The 15,787-nt window shown below is 46.0% G+C and overlaps 1 protein-coding gene across 5 annotated transcripts; it reads right to left on the bottom strand.

Annotated features, from left to right (window-relative positions):
• Positions 1 to 750: 750 nt before the first annotated feature.
• On the bottom strand, positions 751 to 15,454 carry Btnl2 (butyrophilin-like 2). Of its 5 annotated transcripts, none has more exons than NM_079835.2 (9): positions 15,173 to 15,421; positions 13,943 to 14,026; positions 11,944 to 12,291; positions 9,040 to 9,321; positions 7,564 to 7,584; positions 6,704 to 7,051; positions 4,782 to 5,060; positions 3,758 to 3,859; positions 751 to 1,600 (listed from the first exon to the last, which is right to left on the bottom strand). In NM_079835.2, exons 2-9 carry the CDS (start codon positions 14,019 to 14,021, stop codon positions 1,515 to 1,517), a joined length of 1,545 nt encoding a protein of 514 aa, NP_524574.1. In that variant the 5' UTR covers positions 14,022 to 14,026; positions 15,173 to 15,421; the 3' UTR covers positions 751 to 1,514. The 5 variants fall into 5 exon arrangements, with proteins under 5 accessions (NP_524574.1, XP_030105773.1, XP_017173068.1 ...); XM_030249913.1 differs by lacking the exon at positions 15,173 to 15,421 and adding an exon at positions 12,927 to 13,745 and having other exon boundaries at positions 819 to 1,600; XM_017317579.2 differs by lacking the exon at positions 15,173 to 15,421 and adding an exon at positions 12,927 to 13,733 and having other exon boundaries at positions 819 to 1,600.
• Between the last annotated feature and the right edge of the window lie 333 nt (positions 15,455 to 15,787).

Raw genomic sequence — 15,787 nt, 5'->3', positions numbered from 1 at the left:
TGTTTATGTGGGCACCAGATCCATGGGTCCACTGGCAGACCCCACTTATAAGGACGTGAAGGATGGGTTTGACAGCAAGAGAAAAGGAATAGGTTGCCAGCAAGGTTCCCATGGACTCAACTTGGCTGCTTTTATTGTTCACATAAACTCCAGTGGGGATCAAAAAGCAAATTTAGAAAAGGATGACAAGAATGTGGTGGCTTGAGTGAGAATGGCCCCCGTAGGCTCATATGATTGAATGCTTAGACCCAGCTGGTGGACCCTGGTGAAGGTTAGGAGGTGTGGCCTTGTGGGAGCAGGTGAGTCACTGAGGTTTGAAGTCTACATGGTTCCAAGTTAGGCCTTAATCCTTGTGGGTCAGATATAAGTTCTCAGTTATTGCTTCAGTGCCACACCTGGCTGCCTGCTGCCAGATTCCCTTCAGCCATAATGGTTATGGACTCTAGCTCTCTGGAACCATAGGCCCCAGACCAAATGCTTTCCTTTATAAAGTTGCCTCGGTCATGGTGTTTCATCATGTCAATTGGACAGTAACTAAGACAGATTGTTTGATGAGGTTACTGTAGAAAACCCTGTTTTAGGCATGGAAATATTGTGTACTTTGGGGTACCAGTACATGGCATAGATAGGTGTGAAATATATTATGAGGGATTTAAGCATTAGCATTTTTTTTCTGTCTCCTTTCTGTGGTTCTTACATAAACCAGCTGCAGACATGCTCGGATAGAGACCACATGAGAGATTTTGGTCTAATTCTTTATAAAAATTATTTTTATTTTAGATGTATGGGTGTTTTGCCTACATCTATGTCTGTGTACCACATGTGTGCCTGGTGCCCTCAGAGGCTAGAAAAGGGCATCTGACCCCCTAGAACTGGAGTTATAGATGGTTATGACCTGCCATATGGGTGCTAGGAATGAAACTCAGGTCCTCTGCAAGAACAGCAAGTGCTTTTACCCCCTTAGTTATTTCTACAATTCCCCCACCCCCGGTCTGATTTGTAGTGCAAGTGTCAAGTCTTTTGTAACCATGAATCACAGTTAGTCCTTTCTCTTGAGGACGGAGGAAAGAAACCCTCTCCTCCCACCTGCTTTGTCCCTCTAGTGCTACTGGATTGGGCATTTCTAGAAAAACCCATCCAGGACTCAGATGAGTGACATTTCTCTGCAGGTCTAAGTTCTTCCATCCTCACGGTGGGTCCAGAAGGTGATGAGATAAAGATGCTGTGCACAGGCAAGGGATAGTCCCTAGATTGAGGGATAGCAGAAAGAGACAAAGGGAGAGAAGATGCCATCACTGTGAGAGAGGGATCAAGACTATTATGGGTTGGCTCAGGTCGAGGTGCTCCCAACTGTGCGTGATGGTTGCATCAGGTACGGACAGGGTCCATGAAGAACCTTTGGAGAGCAGCAAGTGAAAGCACTCCTATGTCAGTGCAGCTTATTGAGGGGAAAAGATGGGAGGAGGGATGGGGTGTTCAGGAAATGGGGTGCGTTGGGCTTGCGGGGTGCATTTTCATCTGAGCCTCTCATCAGAAGGAAGTCGCCGCCTGTGGTTTTCGTCATTCTTGTTATTTTCCTGATTGCTGCTGTGTGTTTGTTCTGGAAGGAAAAACAGAAGAAGAGGGGGTTACAGAGTGTCAAGGATGAGGAGAGAGGAAAGGGTCGCAGATAACTGAAGTCAGATGGAGTGGTGTTCATGGGCTTCCGGCTGGGTGTAGGACTGAGATGGAAAACCAGCAAGCCCTGAGGCCCATGACCCCTAGAAAAAAATACACAGTAGGGTGCAGCCTAGAGAAAAGTTACCGGGTGTGAAAAAATGACCACACGATTTTCAGTGAACGTAAGTTGGTGGGTCTAGGTAAGTGTACTGGCTGGTTTTGTGTCAACTTGACACAGCTGGAGCTATCACAGAGAAAGGAGCTTCAGTTGAGGAAGTGCCTCCATGAGATCCAACTGTAAGGCATTTTCTCAATTAGTGATCAAGGGGGAAGGGCCCCTTGTGGGTGGGACCATCTCTGGGCTGGTAGTCTTGGGTTCTGTCAAGCCAGGGGAAGCAAGCCAGTAAAGAACATCCCTCCATGGCCTCTGTATCAGCTCCTGCTTCCTGACCTGTTTGAGTTCCAGTCCTGACTTCCTTGGTGATAAACAGCAGTATGGAATTGTAAGCTGAATAAACCCTTTCCTCCCCAACTTGCTTCTTGGTCATGATGTTTGTGCAGGAATAGAAACCCTGACTAAGACAGTAAGAGAAGAGGCAAGCTACATCTTTGCATAATAAACAATATAAACACTAGACTTTTGGCCTGAAAAGTGCTTTTTAAATTAGGAAATTAGGTTTTACTATTATAGAAACAGTCAAGAAAGAACTTGGGGGGTGGGGTTATCTTTCTGCCCTTGTGGCAGAAAGGGTGTCCCTACCTATGCCATGTCTTGCTGTCTGACAGGCTTGTCTTTCTTTTCAGGGCAAAGGAAAACATTGTATCAGCAAGCCCCTCACCCCCGCCCCCACCCCATCTAACACCACGGTTGGGTTTACTGTCATCAATGCTCTGCCTCAGTCTCCTGTTCATGTTTTGGTGAGAGGGGTCGTTCATCCATGACAGCTACATAAGACACCAGCAGTGGACACAGGATTAGTCACCTGTGTCCACAGCCTTGGGTGATAGGGCATGGCCTAAGGCCTGGGCCATGTAGGAACACAGAATGGCACTTGGGGGCTGAGGGACCAACGAGAGCTTCAGGGGGCAGCTCTGTGGTAACTGGAAGATGTGGCGCCCTGAGTTTCCAAGGAAGCACGTGACTAAGTAATTTGTAGACTGATAGAGAGATGGAACCCCGGAGGTTGGGGACTAGATAGGGTTTAGTTTACGTGACTGAAACATTAGAAGATCAAGAGTGTTCCTGCTTGGCAGTGTGGTGGGATAATGATTGAGAGCATAAGGTCATGGCTGGGTATTGGCAAGGTAGATATAGGAAGCCTGAGGCTGCACAACTCTCCTGTGACTGGAGTCACAGACAATTGTGAGTTGCAATGTGGGTGCTGGGAATCGAACCTGGGTCCTCTGCAAGTGCAACCGGTGCTCTCAACCCCTAAGCCACCTCACCAGCTCCAAGTAGTTAGCACACTTGGGGCAGATTCCACCGTGGCATTTTCTTACACAGTTGTCACCGAACTTTCTCATCATTTGTTATTCTTTCTCCCTGTCCTTCTTTGTCTCCTCTTCCAACTTTTTTTTTTAAATCTATTTACTTTTTATTATTTTATGTGTAGGAATGTTTTGCCTGCATAGATGAATGTCTGTGAACCCTGGTATGTTTTCTGTTTGCTAAGACCATAAGGAAATGTCAACCCCCTGATACTGGAGTTACAGATGGTTGTGAGCCCCCAGCTAAGCGCTAGAAACTGAACCCAGATCCTCCACAAGAGCAGCAAGTACTCAACTCCTGAGCCATCTCCCCAGCCCTCCCCTGACTGCTTTCTGGCTTCTCTGATCCTCCTATGCTGAGGTGTCATGACATCTTGTACTTCCCCACCAGGCTAGACGAGGCTGAGGGAAATGACCAGAGTGATGCAAATCTAGGTCCTCACATTTCAAACACTGAGCAGTCTCTCTAGTCCTCATGTTACTGTCTTTTAACCCCATTGCTGTAAACTCGAAGCTCACTCAGCGCTGAGCTTTGAATACATGAGTAAGCCAGGCCTCATCAGCTGCTGAAGAATGACTTCGGGCCTGTCCGCCCTGTTCACCCACTCACCATTGGTCCGCCGCCACCGTTTCACCTTGATCAGGTCGATAGCCATGGCCAGAGGCAGCACCACAACAGGCAGGGTCATCCATAGCAAAGCTATCTTGGAGTCTGAAATGCAAACCCCAGGAGGTCATGAGATGAGCAAAACATCGAGATGGCTTTTCTCACAGGAGCAGCCTGAGGGCTGGGTCTCTCCAGGAACCCGTTGGCTCAGTCTTCCTGAAAGTCAGGTGCCAAGGGAAGCAGGTAAGCTTATGTCTGCTGGTGCCCCACCCCATTTCCTTCTCTCCTTCCCATTATATCACTCCACCACAGATTACTGGAGTAACTACGGTGGTAAACATAAAGTCTGCCAAACATAACTGCCAGGGCTTTGAGGAAAATTAATTTCTAGTGCAGAATAAAATTTACATCAGAGGGAAAAAGACATGCCAGAATTGTTTTGACAACAAGGGGGAGTTTGTAGATAGAGTAAAATACACACACACACACACACACACACACAGGCAGAGACAGAGACAGAGACAGAGAGACAGAAACAGAGAGACAGAGACAGAGAGAGAAGAAATTCAGAGAAATGTTGTCCTTAGGTTACCTGAAGACAAACTTTGCAAGAGACAAATATTTATTTTTAAAAGATTTATTTTAAAAATACTCCACCATGGAGAAGAAAATAAAATAGGAAGAGGAAAAGAAGAAAAGAGTAAGAAGATAAAGGAGGAGGAAATGGAGGAGGAAGAAGAAGAGGAGGAAGAGGAGAAATGGCAGAAGGAGGAGGAGGAGGGAAGAGGGAGCAGAAGGGACAGCAGCAATAGGTTGAGTGTGGGGTGCACACCTGTAATCCCAGAGCTTGTGACGCAGAGGCAGGAGGATCCGAAGTCCCAGGCTAGCCTGAATACATGAAACCTCTCAAAGAAAAACACAACAAAACAACAACAACAACAACAAAACCAACAAAAACAAAAAAACATAGAGCCCAAGCCATTTGATACTTGGTTCCCAAGCCAGAGGAAGGTATGCAGTCACCAACCTGAGAGAGGGAAACGGGCTGTTTTCTCCTGGCCCAGAGGGAGGCTGATGGAGCAGGTCACATTCACCATGGAGCCGTTTGTGACCAGCAGAAGTGTCTCCACCTGGAACAGCTCCTGGCTCCCTTGCTGAAAGGCCTCGGAAAACGATGGCATTGTCTTTCCATCTCTGTCCCTCCACTGCACATGGGGCCGTGGGAACCACCCATCAGACGTACACCTCAGCTGCATGCCTCCATCTTTCAAGACCTCCCTGGTGATCCGTGGGGTGGAACCCACCGCTGGGGACAGAGACCAAGGAAGCCGATGGAGCCTCCACACATGTGTGTGGTCAGCAACATCCCCCGGGGGTGGGGGTGGGGTGAGGGCAGCTTGGGGAGGACAGAGCTCTGGGCCAATGGCCTCCCACGGGAGCTGGGACTGGCTACAAGATTTCTTGTTTTGTTTTTCTATCTTTGTTGCAGTCTTCTAGGATAGACTACAAGTTAAAAAATACATTTTCAAATCTAACTTTTTTGTAACCTCAATTCCCTTTTCCCTCCTGACCTTGACAACGAAGTAATTTTGATTAAACATGAGACTTGGACGACATGGAAGATGCTGAGTAAGAGAGGCTTCTCAAAATAGAGGAAGAAAGCCCAGATGGTCCTCTAGGCGTGTCATGCTCCTGTCTGTTAATTTAGACTGGGACTTGGTATAAGGGAAATATGAAGGCTACCCAAGACTTAGTCCTATGTCCTTAAAAACATTTGCTGATGTCAGAGAGTTGTTTCTAAGGGTGATTTTTGTCTGCTCCTCTTCAAGCACACCAAGACTGTCAGTCTTTACAGATTCTGTGCATGTGGTAGATCTAGCTGAGTCTTCAAATTACTACAATTCCTGGAAACCAATTATTTCCCAGAATCTTAGCAGCACTGTGAAATAACAAGGTTTGTGTAAAATCATGGGGAATATTCTCAGAATGTCACTTTACGGAGTGCTTGAGAGTCCCACCTTCCTGATTGTTCTGCACTTAAACATTTAAACCACAGGAAAGGCCTGCCTAGTGCTGTCAGTCTGGCCAAGAACTCACAGTGGTGAAGGGAGACCTTACTACTACTATTTTGCTAAATGGACATAGTATCAAATTCTTTTCTCTTTGTACCCATAGATTAGCACAGCTCTCAGACCTCATCAGAGAAGTTTCTCTTGCAGTGGGTAGTGGCTAAGACAGAAACTCACATCTGGTCAAAGTGCAGAGATTGAATGGGGGATTCAGTCACAAATGAGATGTCTATATCATTGTCCCCCCATGGCTAAGTGACCGCCATGGAAGAAGGAAGTGGTACTATTGTAAGAGTCAGAGTTTGGGGGATGGGAACCGTACTGAAAGTGTCTGAATAGGACAGGGCCACTGCACCACAGCAGCTGTGGTTGTCTATGCAAGACCTGCACTAGATCAAGCTGGTCAATGTTCCAGCTTGGAAGGGGCTCTGAGCCCTCTCCTACCTAAGGAGCTATGGACAGTTGATGATTCAGGGGACATGAGAGTCAGTTCTCTTTAAGGATGTGGCTCCTGGCAGGTTGACCTTGCTCCAGTAGATGGCTCTGCACTCACAAGTATGTGGACAGCGGAAATAGGAGTCCATGGGTTATTAATTTTGTAAAAAGAGGATGGGAAGTTGGGTGGTGAATATTATCAAAGCAGATGGTTTGAAATTCTCAGGGAATTAGTAAAGAAGTATTTATTTAAAAACCTCAAATCTGTGTACCCAAGGTTGTGCTCTTGAAGTGTTTATGGTGGTTGCTACACCAAAAGTTCAATATAAACTTGAAAATGAATGAGCACGGAGAATATTTTGGGTGTCAGAGAAATCTCCCAGGAACCAGCGTGCCACAGTGTTAGGAAGCTGGAGAAGCCAAAAGATCCACCTGGTATCCTTACCCATCACCTGCACATCCACACGGGCCTCCTGGTAGACACCATCTTTTCCAAAAAGGCACCGGTACTGCCCTTCATCCGAAGTTCTGGCATTGTGAATTTGCAGGGTCAGTTTTCCCTCGTGGATGGCATCAGTCACCAATGAAGTCCTCCCTTTGTATTCTACCATCTGCTCTCCAGCCACGTGGGTGCCATTTGCATACACGTGGACTGCAGGGTAATAGCGGGATCGGAGCCACCTCACCTCTAAGTTCTGAGCATCCGTTTGAGGTGAGAGGTGACAAGTTAATTCTATGTTCTCTCCGACTTGAACAGGGCTGGGCTGGGAATGTCCGATTACGCTAACGGAAGCTGTTAAATACACCAGACATAGATGAATCAACACAGAGAAAATCACTCTACTAACATGGACATCCTGTGAGGTTTGGAACCCACGAGCATCCCAGGGGAGGTTAGAGGCCCAGGGTCCCTCCTTGGAGGAAGGTGGGGCTTGTAGTCTCTGCATGCAATTTAAAGAAGAGCCTTGCTAGTCTGAAGGAAACATTAATTAAAGGCCAGGCTACACGCCAATAAGGGAATGATTTTACTGCTAAAATTCTCAGAATAAGATAAAGAGGCATCACTTCTAAACGGGCAGACTTTACACAATCGGTTTGTGCTACCCTGTGATCATGGGCTAAACCTGAGTGCCAGGTGGGTGTGTAGCAACAGAAATTGAAAAAGCCTCCCCTGGCCAATCCCCAAAGGAAGTTTTTGAGGATGTGCCTTGGCATTTCCTCCCATTCTCACGAGGATCGTGAGGTGTCCCCGGTGCTCTCAATGCTCTGCCCTCATGCATGGGCGTGCACGCAGGTCCCACTCACCCAGTTCGGTCTGGAGCCTCTCTGGAGAAAAAAAAAAAGAAAAATATCTTAAGGGATTTGGTCTAAAGGAAAGTAAAGAAACTTTCCAGAAATAAAGGTGAGCTTCACATTTTATTCAAGAACTCAATTTATTTAAAAAGTATGAAAAACAGAAAATTAATTCTTCCCATGGACCACCTGGTGACATAGATCTTACTTTTTCTCAACAAAAAGGTCGGTTCTATCACCGTCAATCCATTTTGTTTCTGCTGATATTAAGCACTAGTAAAACATATGTATTATTTTTTATAAATAAGTGCTAAGTATGAAATATAAAGTCATAAACAAGTATTACTTAGTATTCTAAACTGGGGCTGTATGATATTGAATTAACATTAACACAACATTTACTTTTAACTCTTTAATGCATCCTTTGCTTACACCAGCAATACATCCAAACACAGAGTGTCCTAAAATTCTCAGTTCAATTTAAAATGTTTAAAGGCAATTCTCCTCACATAAGCAGCAAAGTCTAGCTGGTTGGTTCATGCCTATAGTAACATAGTAACAACCCATAGGAGGCTCAGCCAGGAGGATTGCAGTGAGTTTGAGACCAGCTTGGAGTATAGACTGAGACGGTCTCAAAAGAAATACAAATGTCTATTTCAGATAGATAAGACAAAGAGATAGACAGATGATAGATAATTGGATGGATACACAGATAATTGGATGAATGGATGGATAGATGACAGATAGGTAGATGATAGATATTTAGAAAGACAGGTGATTGATATATGATGATATATTATAGATAGATGATTGATCAATGGTAGATGATTAGATAGATGATGTTGATTGGTAGATAGATATGTGACAGCTAGATGGTGGATTAGACACATGACGATGGATAGTTAATTGTAACTGTAGTGATGTGTAATTGATAAATGGTTGATAGATGGATAAACAGCAGACAGATGATTGATAGATTAGATATGTAGGAGATAGGTGATAGATACTAGATGGTAAGTGGAGCTTTATCACTGAGCATGAGGACTTTCTGGGCTCTAAGAATCATTAAGTGCAACTCTCCCTCTCTGCTCTAACTTCTAACAACATAGGAAACATACCTGTAACTATTGTATTGTGTGTTTTGATTATTGTTTTTGTTACTACTTATTGACAAGACTATAACTAAGAAGCTGTCAAAGAAACCATCCCATTCTGACTAAGCACATGATTGGCTCCTGGAAGCAACTGGCACACCACAAGAAGACGTCTCAGTTAAAGGACTATTTTTATTATATCTCCAATGTGTTTAACATCTGTGTAGCAAAATTAACACAGTGGAGTAAAATATAAACTTGAAGATTACTGAAATACCATGAATGTTTATAAATTTGAATATATTACATAAATATGATTAAAGAAAAAGAAGAGTTGCTGCTGAGCAGCCCCTGGAACCCCTGAGATCTGTGGTGCCTGAGCCAAAGCACTGACCTGACAGAGCGATGGTGGCCTCCTGGGTCTCTCTGAGGCCATGGCTGTAGATGAAGCAGGAAATGGTCTCTACACTGTCATTCCTGACCATCAGTGTGTCTTCCACATAGAATAGCCCATCTTCACCTGGCACATGATTCTCAGAGAAACTCATCAACTTTTCTCCCCAGATGCCTTCCCAGTGCACCTCAGGCTCAGGGAACCAGCCTCGGGACGTGCATACAAGCTGGACCTCTCCTTCTCCGAGTCCCTCCACATGGATATTTGGGGAAGATCCTAGAGCTGGAGAGAGAGAGAGAGAGAGAGAGAGAGAGAGAGAGAGAGAGAGAGAGAGAGAGAGAGAAAGCGCACATCTTTGAATCCCAGAGTCCACAGATCGAACCGAGACCTGGGGTAGTCCTTCATAGGGAGGAGGTGGGAGCCCACAGCCTGGGAAGCAGACAATGTTACCAGAGTTCCTTCCCAGTCAAATGGAGTTCTGGTTGTTTTATTTGTATCTTTAAACATTAGCATCTTCAGACTCAGTAGATGAAAGGGAGAGGAGGGAAACATGACACAGTTTGCTTTGTGACTCTGGTACTTTGAAGATGTGGTGTGATTTATTCATGAGGTCGTCTGTGCCCTAATTTATTCAGGAGGAATGTCTATGTCCTAATTTAATCATGATGACATCTCTGCCCTCAACTTTGCTTCTCATGTTCTCTGTAGTAGGCTCCTTGTCCGCTGTTTTTGGATGATATCAGAACTCTAGTTTAAATGAGACATTTATTATTAACTCAGACATCACATTTATGGGCTATTTTCATTTCTTCCGTGGTTTGTTAGATTCGTGGGCCGTTGCAATTTTGGTATGCAGTAAAATGGTTGAGAAATTACTGTACCTTTCTTGCAGTGGGGAAATCTATTTTAGACTAATTTGTGTAAACCATAGAGTGCCTTTTTAAAAACATCACAGCTGTTTATATCACTGGCTGAGAAAACAGATGAATAAGCCTTTCACTTGCACCCACAGATAACATTTGACTTAAATTTCAATGTCTCTGAGTGTCATGAATCAGTGTCCAGCTCTACCTGCAGCTTAGCAATACACAGATTCTCACGTCCATTCTTTTGAGCCAATTGAACGTACTAATGGGAACAATTAAAACATCTGTGTGGATGTTTCTCAAAAAGGAACCCCCCCCCTAAAAAATCAAACAAAACCCAACCAACCAACCAAACAAACAAACAAAAAGCCCCCTAAAATCAGAGCTGATATATAACACCCATTGCTCCACTTCTGGAAAAACACCCAAGGGAATTTAAGCTCACATTCATTCATGAAAAAAGAACCCTTCCCAGTGCCCATGTTGTAGGGTCAGCCCCGATATGCATTCACAGATGACTGGATAGCCAAGTGACCATGGTGTGCTAAATTTTATTTTATGTGTGTGGGTGTTTTGCATGTGCATCTGCATCATGTGTGTCTTGTGCCTGTGGAGTCCAAAGATGACATTGAATCCCCTGGAATTGGAGTTACAAATAGTGTGAGCTACTGTGTGGGTGCCGGGAATCAAAACTGGCTCCTCTGGAAGAGTACATGGGGTCTTAATTGCTGAGCCATCTTTCTAGAACCCACTTTATTCACTCAAAAAGAATTAAAAGAAGTTATTCACAGAAAATGGATGGATCTGGAGACCATGGTATTAAGCAGAAGGGGATGATGGGAGGTGACAGGAGAAGGCATGGGTAAATATGGTAAAGGACCATGATAAACTTAACAAAAGCATCACAAGATCCATCACTTTGCACAAGGAATGCATGCTAATGGATTTTTCAAAAGGTGGTGGTAAAAACTGCATTGGCCAGAGTGGCCAGTGTCCCCAGAGAATCATTCCCTGGTGAAGCAACTGGGTTTGCCTGACCTCCCCTCCTGCATGTAGAGTGGTTGTGATAGCGTGCACAAGACCTCAAGCTGACAAATTCTCAGCATAGATGGGGAGATGGGCATGAATCCCATGCCCAGCTGAGAAGATATTGATGACTGATAGATGCCAGGAGCTGGGGATGGGCTGGGAGCAAGGAGTCAATTTTCCTTAAGGTGTGTAGCCCATGGTAGGTTGAGCAAGCTCAGCAGATGGTCACACACTTGAATGTGTGGATGGTACAATTAGCACTGGATAGAAGGAAGAGATGGGGTGGGGTGGGGGAGCCATGATTGTAAGGGTAGAGAAGGGGGTGGAGTTTGGGAGGGGTTGGGGGGAGAGGAAGGATATGATTAAAATACATTGTATGAAATTCTCAAGGACTTAATAAGCCGGGCGTGGTGGCTCACGCCTTTAATCCCAGCACTCGGGAGGCAGAGGCAGGCAGATTTCTGTGTTCAAGGCCAGCCTGGTCTACAAAGTGAGTTCCAGGACATCCAGGGCTATACAGAGAAACCCTGTCTCGAAGAAAAAAGAAAGAGGAGGAGGAGGAGGAGGAGGAGGAGGAGGAGGAGGAGGAGGACTGGGGAGGTGGCTCAGTGGTTAAGAGTACTGTTCGCTCTTCTGGAGGACCTGGGTTTTGTTCCCAGCACCCACGTGATAGTTCACAACTATCTGTAACTCCAGTTCCAGGGGATCTGACCCTCTTCTGGCCTCCATGGACGCTGAGCACATACATGGCGCACAGACACACAGTCAGGCAGAATATCCCCATACACACATAAAAGCAAACAATTCTTATTTTAAAAATGAGTAAGAAAAAAAAAAAAAGAAATGTCCTCCTTCGGTGGTTGAAAAAGGATTTTTCAAGAGGTGATACAGTTCCCAAAGGTAAGTGGATCCATCCCCCCTTGTGCCCCTGTGCCCCTGTGCCCCTGTGCCCCTTGTGCCCCTGTGCCCCTGTTCCTCTGTGCCCCTGGGCCCCTGGGCAGATATTCACCAGCCACTTGGAGTAGCACGCTTGTCTCTCTCCAGTAGTCCCCCTCCTGGAAGCGGCACCAGTACTGGCCATCGTCACTTGGCTGGACCTGGCGAATCTTCAGAGCCACACTGCCCTCTTCAGTGCTGTCCTCCATCCACTCTGCCCGGCCTCCGTACCCCTCCATCGGTAGCCCAGTCACCTCAGCTCCATCCCGGTACATAATCACTGGCATGTCAGGGTCGGAGCGGTACCACCTCACCTCCATGTGTGCCGTGGTCCTCTTGGGGAGGAGCTGACACGTTAGCAGGGCATCTTCCCCGACTTTAGCCAAGATTGGGAGGTTAGGACCGACCACTCTGAAGTCATCTACAAAACAGTGAAAGAGGAAACAGAGAGGCAAGCCAGAGAACCAGGATGCTCGCTTCAAGTAGCCAAGGTGCTGGAACTTGTTAACAGAAAGCAGGAAAGTATTTAATGTCAATGTTTCAGAGAATTAAAACATGGAAGGGTGCACATTTTCTGGTTAAAAATAAATGGTATGTGTTCTAAAATTTAAAATTTTGAGCGTGAATATATGTCACCACTTGGGAGGCAATTCCACAGTTAATGAGCTTTTGGGATCTGGATTTGTTTTTTTCTTTAAAGTGTTTTATTTTTAACTATGCACATTTGTGTGGGTACACACATGTGTGTGCAGACCAGAAAAGGAGATCATGTTCCCTGGAGCTGGCTTACAAGTGGTTGTGAGCCATCGGCAGTAGATGCTGGGAACTGAACTTGGCTCTCTGGAAGAGTTTTCTGTACTCTTAACTGAGCCACCTCTCCAGCCCTGAGTTTTGCAGGCTTAAACCATCCATCTTTAAGATACCAAAAGCAACCACATCTCTGGGGTTCATTCCCAGATAAATTAATATGTGAGTTGATGTTTCCATGGGGACTTTATCTTGATTTTGGAGTCATTTTGAGTTTAGGTAAATAGCGAAGCCACTGGGTCCTTCTACCTTCCTGGGTCACTCATCCCAGGGACGGTGCTGATTGGTTTTTTCCTTTCCTCCCAGAGAAGGCAAGAGTCCAGTAAATAGCAAATGTAGGTTTCACAAAAGTGTCTCATGGTGGGTTAGAGGCAAGGCTTGCCTAGAAAGTTTGAGTCTTCTGATCAAATCTTAAGTCATGTTCTTTGATATCTGAAAAATCAAAGATGTGTTTGACAATTCTGTGTGCTGTGATGTTTGAGAATTTCATGTCGTGGGTACCCATTCTTCTTCTGTAGTCCCGGCCCTGGGGAGGTGGAGGCAGGAAAGATCAGGAGGTCAAGGTCATCTTGGCTACCAGGTGAGTTAGAGGCCAGCCTGGGTAGACCCAAAACCCTGTGTAGGGAGGAGGAGCGAGTGGAAGCTTAGCAGGGAAAAGCACTTGCAATCAAGCCTGAAGACCAGGGTTCAAGTCCCAGGATTTACATGGTGGGGAGAAGAACCAGCTAAGGCAAATTGTCTTCTGACCCTCATATGCAAGCTGCAGGGTGCACCCCCCCCCCATACACTGTCCTACACACACACACACACACACACACTCACACACACACACACACGCAACATTAAAAGCTAATAAAATAAAAGTAGTCATAAGGGTACTCTTAACTCAGATTTAAGATACTGCTCAAAATTCTCTCCGATACTTAGAGATCTTGTGTCTTTGGCTGGTGGGATTTACGTGTGTGGTCTTCCCCGCAGAGTTGAGTATTGTGTGAAAACTGAGCATGCTCCAGCTATGGATTCCAGTTGCGCTTTCCAGGTGACTTCCAGTGCCGCCTAAAGTTGTCACTCGCACCCAAGAGATGAGCAACTAAGTCAAGAAGCTTTCCAAAGCCAGGGGATGGGGAGGTGGGGGAGGGGTGGAAAGGCCAGTGTGAGCCCGCACCCCTTTGTACTGCACTGTCAGGTTGGGTTTGAGACTGTGCATTTTAGAACTGAGGGGCATGACAGCAAGTGGGGATGGGGTGGGTAGGAAGGGACCCTACCTGGGTGCTTTATAGTCAGCAGGACGAAGAGGAAGGAGGCAGCCACGCCAGATAGACTATACCGTGGGCAATCCACCATCCTCCCTGGAGCAAACATAGAAGAAAGTACAGCTGTGATTACCCACCATGCCTTGCAGTTTCTGCATTGGTTTTTGTTTGTTTTGTTTTGTTAACTCGACAGAAGCTAGAGTCATCTGAGAAAAGGGATCCTAACTGAGGAACTGCCTCCATCAGATTGGCCTATGAGCAAATCTGTGGGGGAATTTTTCTTAATTAACGATTGATGGGAAAGGACCCAGCCCACTGCGGGCAGTGCCACCCCTGGGCAGGTGGGCTTGCATGATGTAAAAAAACAAGCTGAGCAAGTCACAGAGGGCAAGCAGTGTTGCTCCATGGTCTCTGCCTCAGTGTCTGCCTCCAGGTTACTGCTTGGGTTCCTGCCTTGATTTCCCTTCATAGTGGTCTGCCAGCTGTAAGATGAAATTAACCCTTTCTTTCCTAGGTTGCTTTTGGTCTTGATATTTATCACAGCAATAGCAAGCAAACTAGGACTTCTGATGGCTATGCTATCTTAATAGACAACTAGCACCAAACCTGTCATCATCAGATCATGGCCTGGCCCCGTTCTTTTCAGTTGTTGATCACAGCTGACTCACTCACTCACATTTGAACTCTCACGATGGAGTTACACTGTACGTTATCCCTTAGGCTCCCCCTCAGGTCTCACTTAGTCCAGTTGGCTTCTAACTTGCAACACAGCCAAGGATGACCTTGAAGTCCTTCCTCTACCTCTCGTGAATCCTGAGATTGAAATTCCATACACCAGGAGGCAGATACTGAAGAGGATGAGGCAAGACAATGTCTGGTTTGAGGCCAACCTGAGCTGAAGGAAGTTTTTTGATTGGAAAGAAAAATCAGTCCTGAGCTAAAGAGACAATGATGTTAAAAAGAGGAAAAACTCAGCTTGTTGTGGTAGCTCACTATAATCTCAGCACCCAGAAGGCTGAGGCAGGAGGATTGCCATTTGTTGGAAGCCGGCATTGGCTATAGAGTGGGAGTCTGTCTCAAAACACTACTCTCTAAAAAATGTGCAGTGGAGATCAACAGGAAGTAAGAGCCATTTCCTGACAGGATGCTGACTCTACCTACTTCCTCATCTTAGTTGACTCCTCCCCACCCCACCCCCACTCCCATGTCCATCCTTCATGAGAGACTCTCCAAGCCACTCACCTGTTGCTCTTTCCTTTAGGGTGAAATGGAGGCTGTTGGTCTCACCCAGTCACAAGTGTGTCCTTCATTCACATAGCAGGTGTCTAAGGACAGGAGAGCATAGTGACTGGTGATGGAGCAGGCAAGGAAAGTGGAAGCGTCACCAGTTTGCGTGAAGGAAGATTTGAATGGTGTCAATCTGTAGGCAGAGTTGAGTCCCCGAGGGTCAGTCTAAAATGAGGCTCCAGTCAGAGCAGCACATTTACCTTCTGCTCAAAAGTGAAACTCAGAAGGAAGGCAGGTGGACTTTGGGCTCTGTTCTGATTCATCTAGCCTTCTAGACACAGTGATAATGTTGACCCTTATCTCTTCAGAACACCAGCACGCAGGCTGGACCCTGCTCCATGCCCTGTCCAGCAGGTAGGTGACCTGACATCTGGCAGTGGCCTAAATCATGGCTACTTTGTCCTGTCCTTCAGCTTGCTGAACTTCTATGATTCCCCATCTAGGGCCAAGCTCTCTCACAACACGGAGTCTGTGGACCCTCAGAGTGCAGAGCATGACTGTCTATCAGATACTCAACCTTCACCCTACTGAGTAGAAAACCAAGTCTAGGAGGGGATGTTCCCTGTCCAA

This window comes from Mus musculus, chromosome 17 (assembly GCF_000001635.26).
Source record: "Mus musculus strain C57BL/6J chromosome 17, GRCm38.p6 C57BL/6J".
NCBI classification, from domain to species: domain Eukaryota; kingdom Metazoa; phylum Chordata; class Mammalia; order Rodentia; family Muridae; genus Mus; species Mus musculus.
Note: the sequence above shows the minus strand (reverse complement) of the source record. Positions and strands in the feature narration are given on the sequence as shown.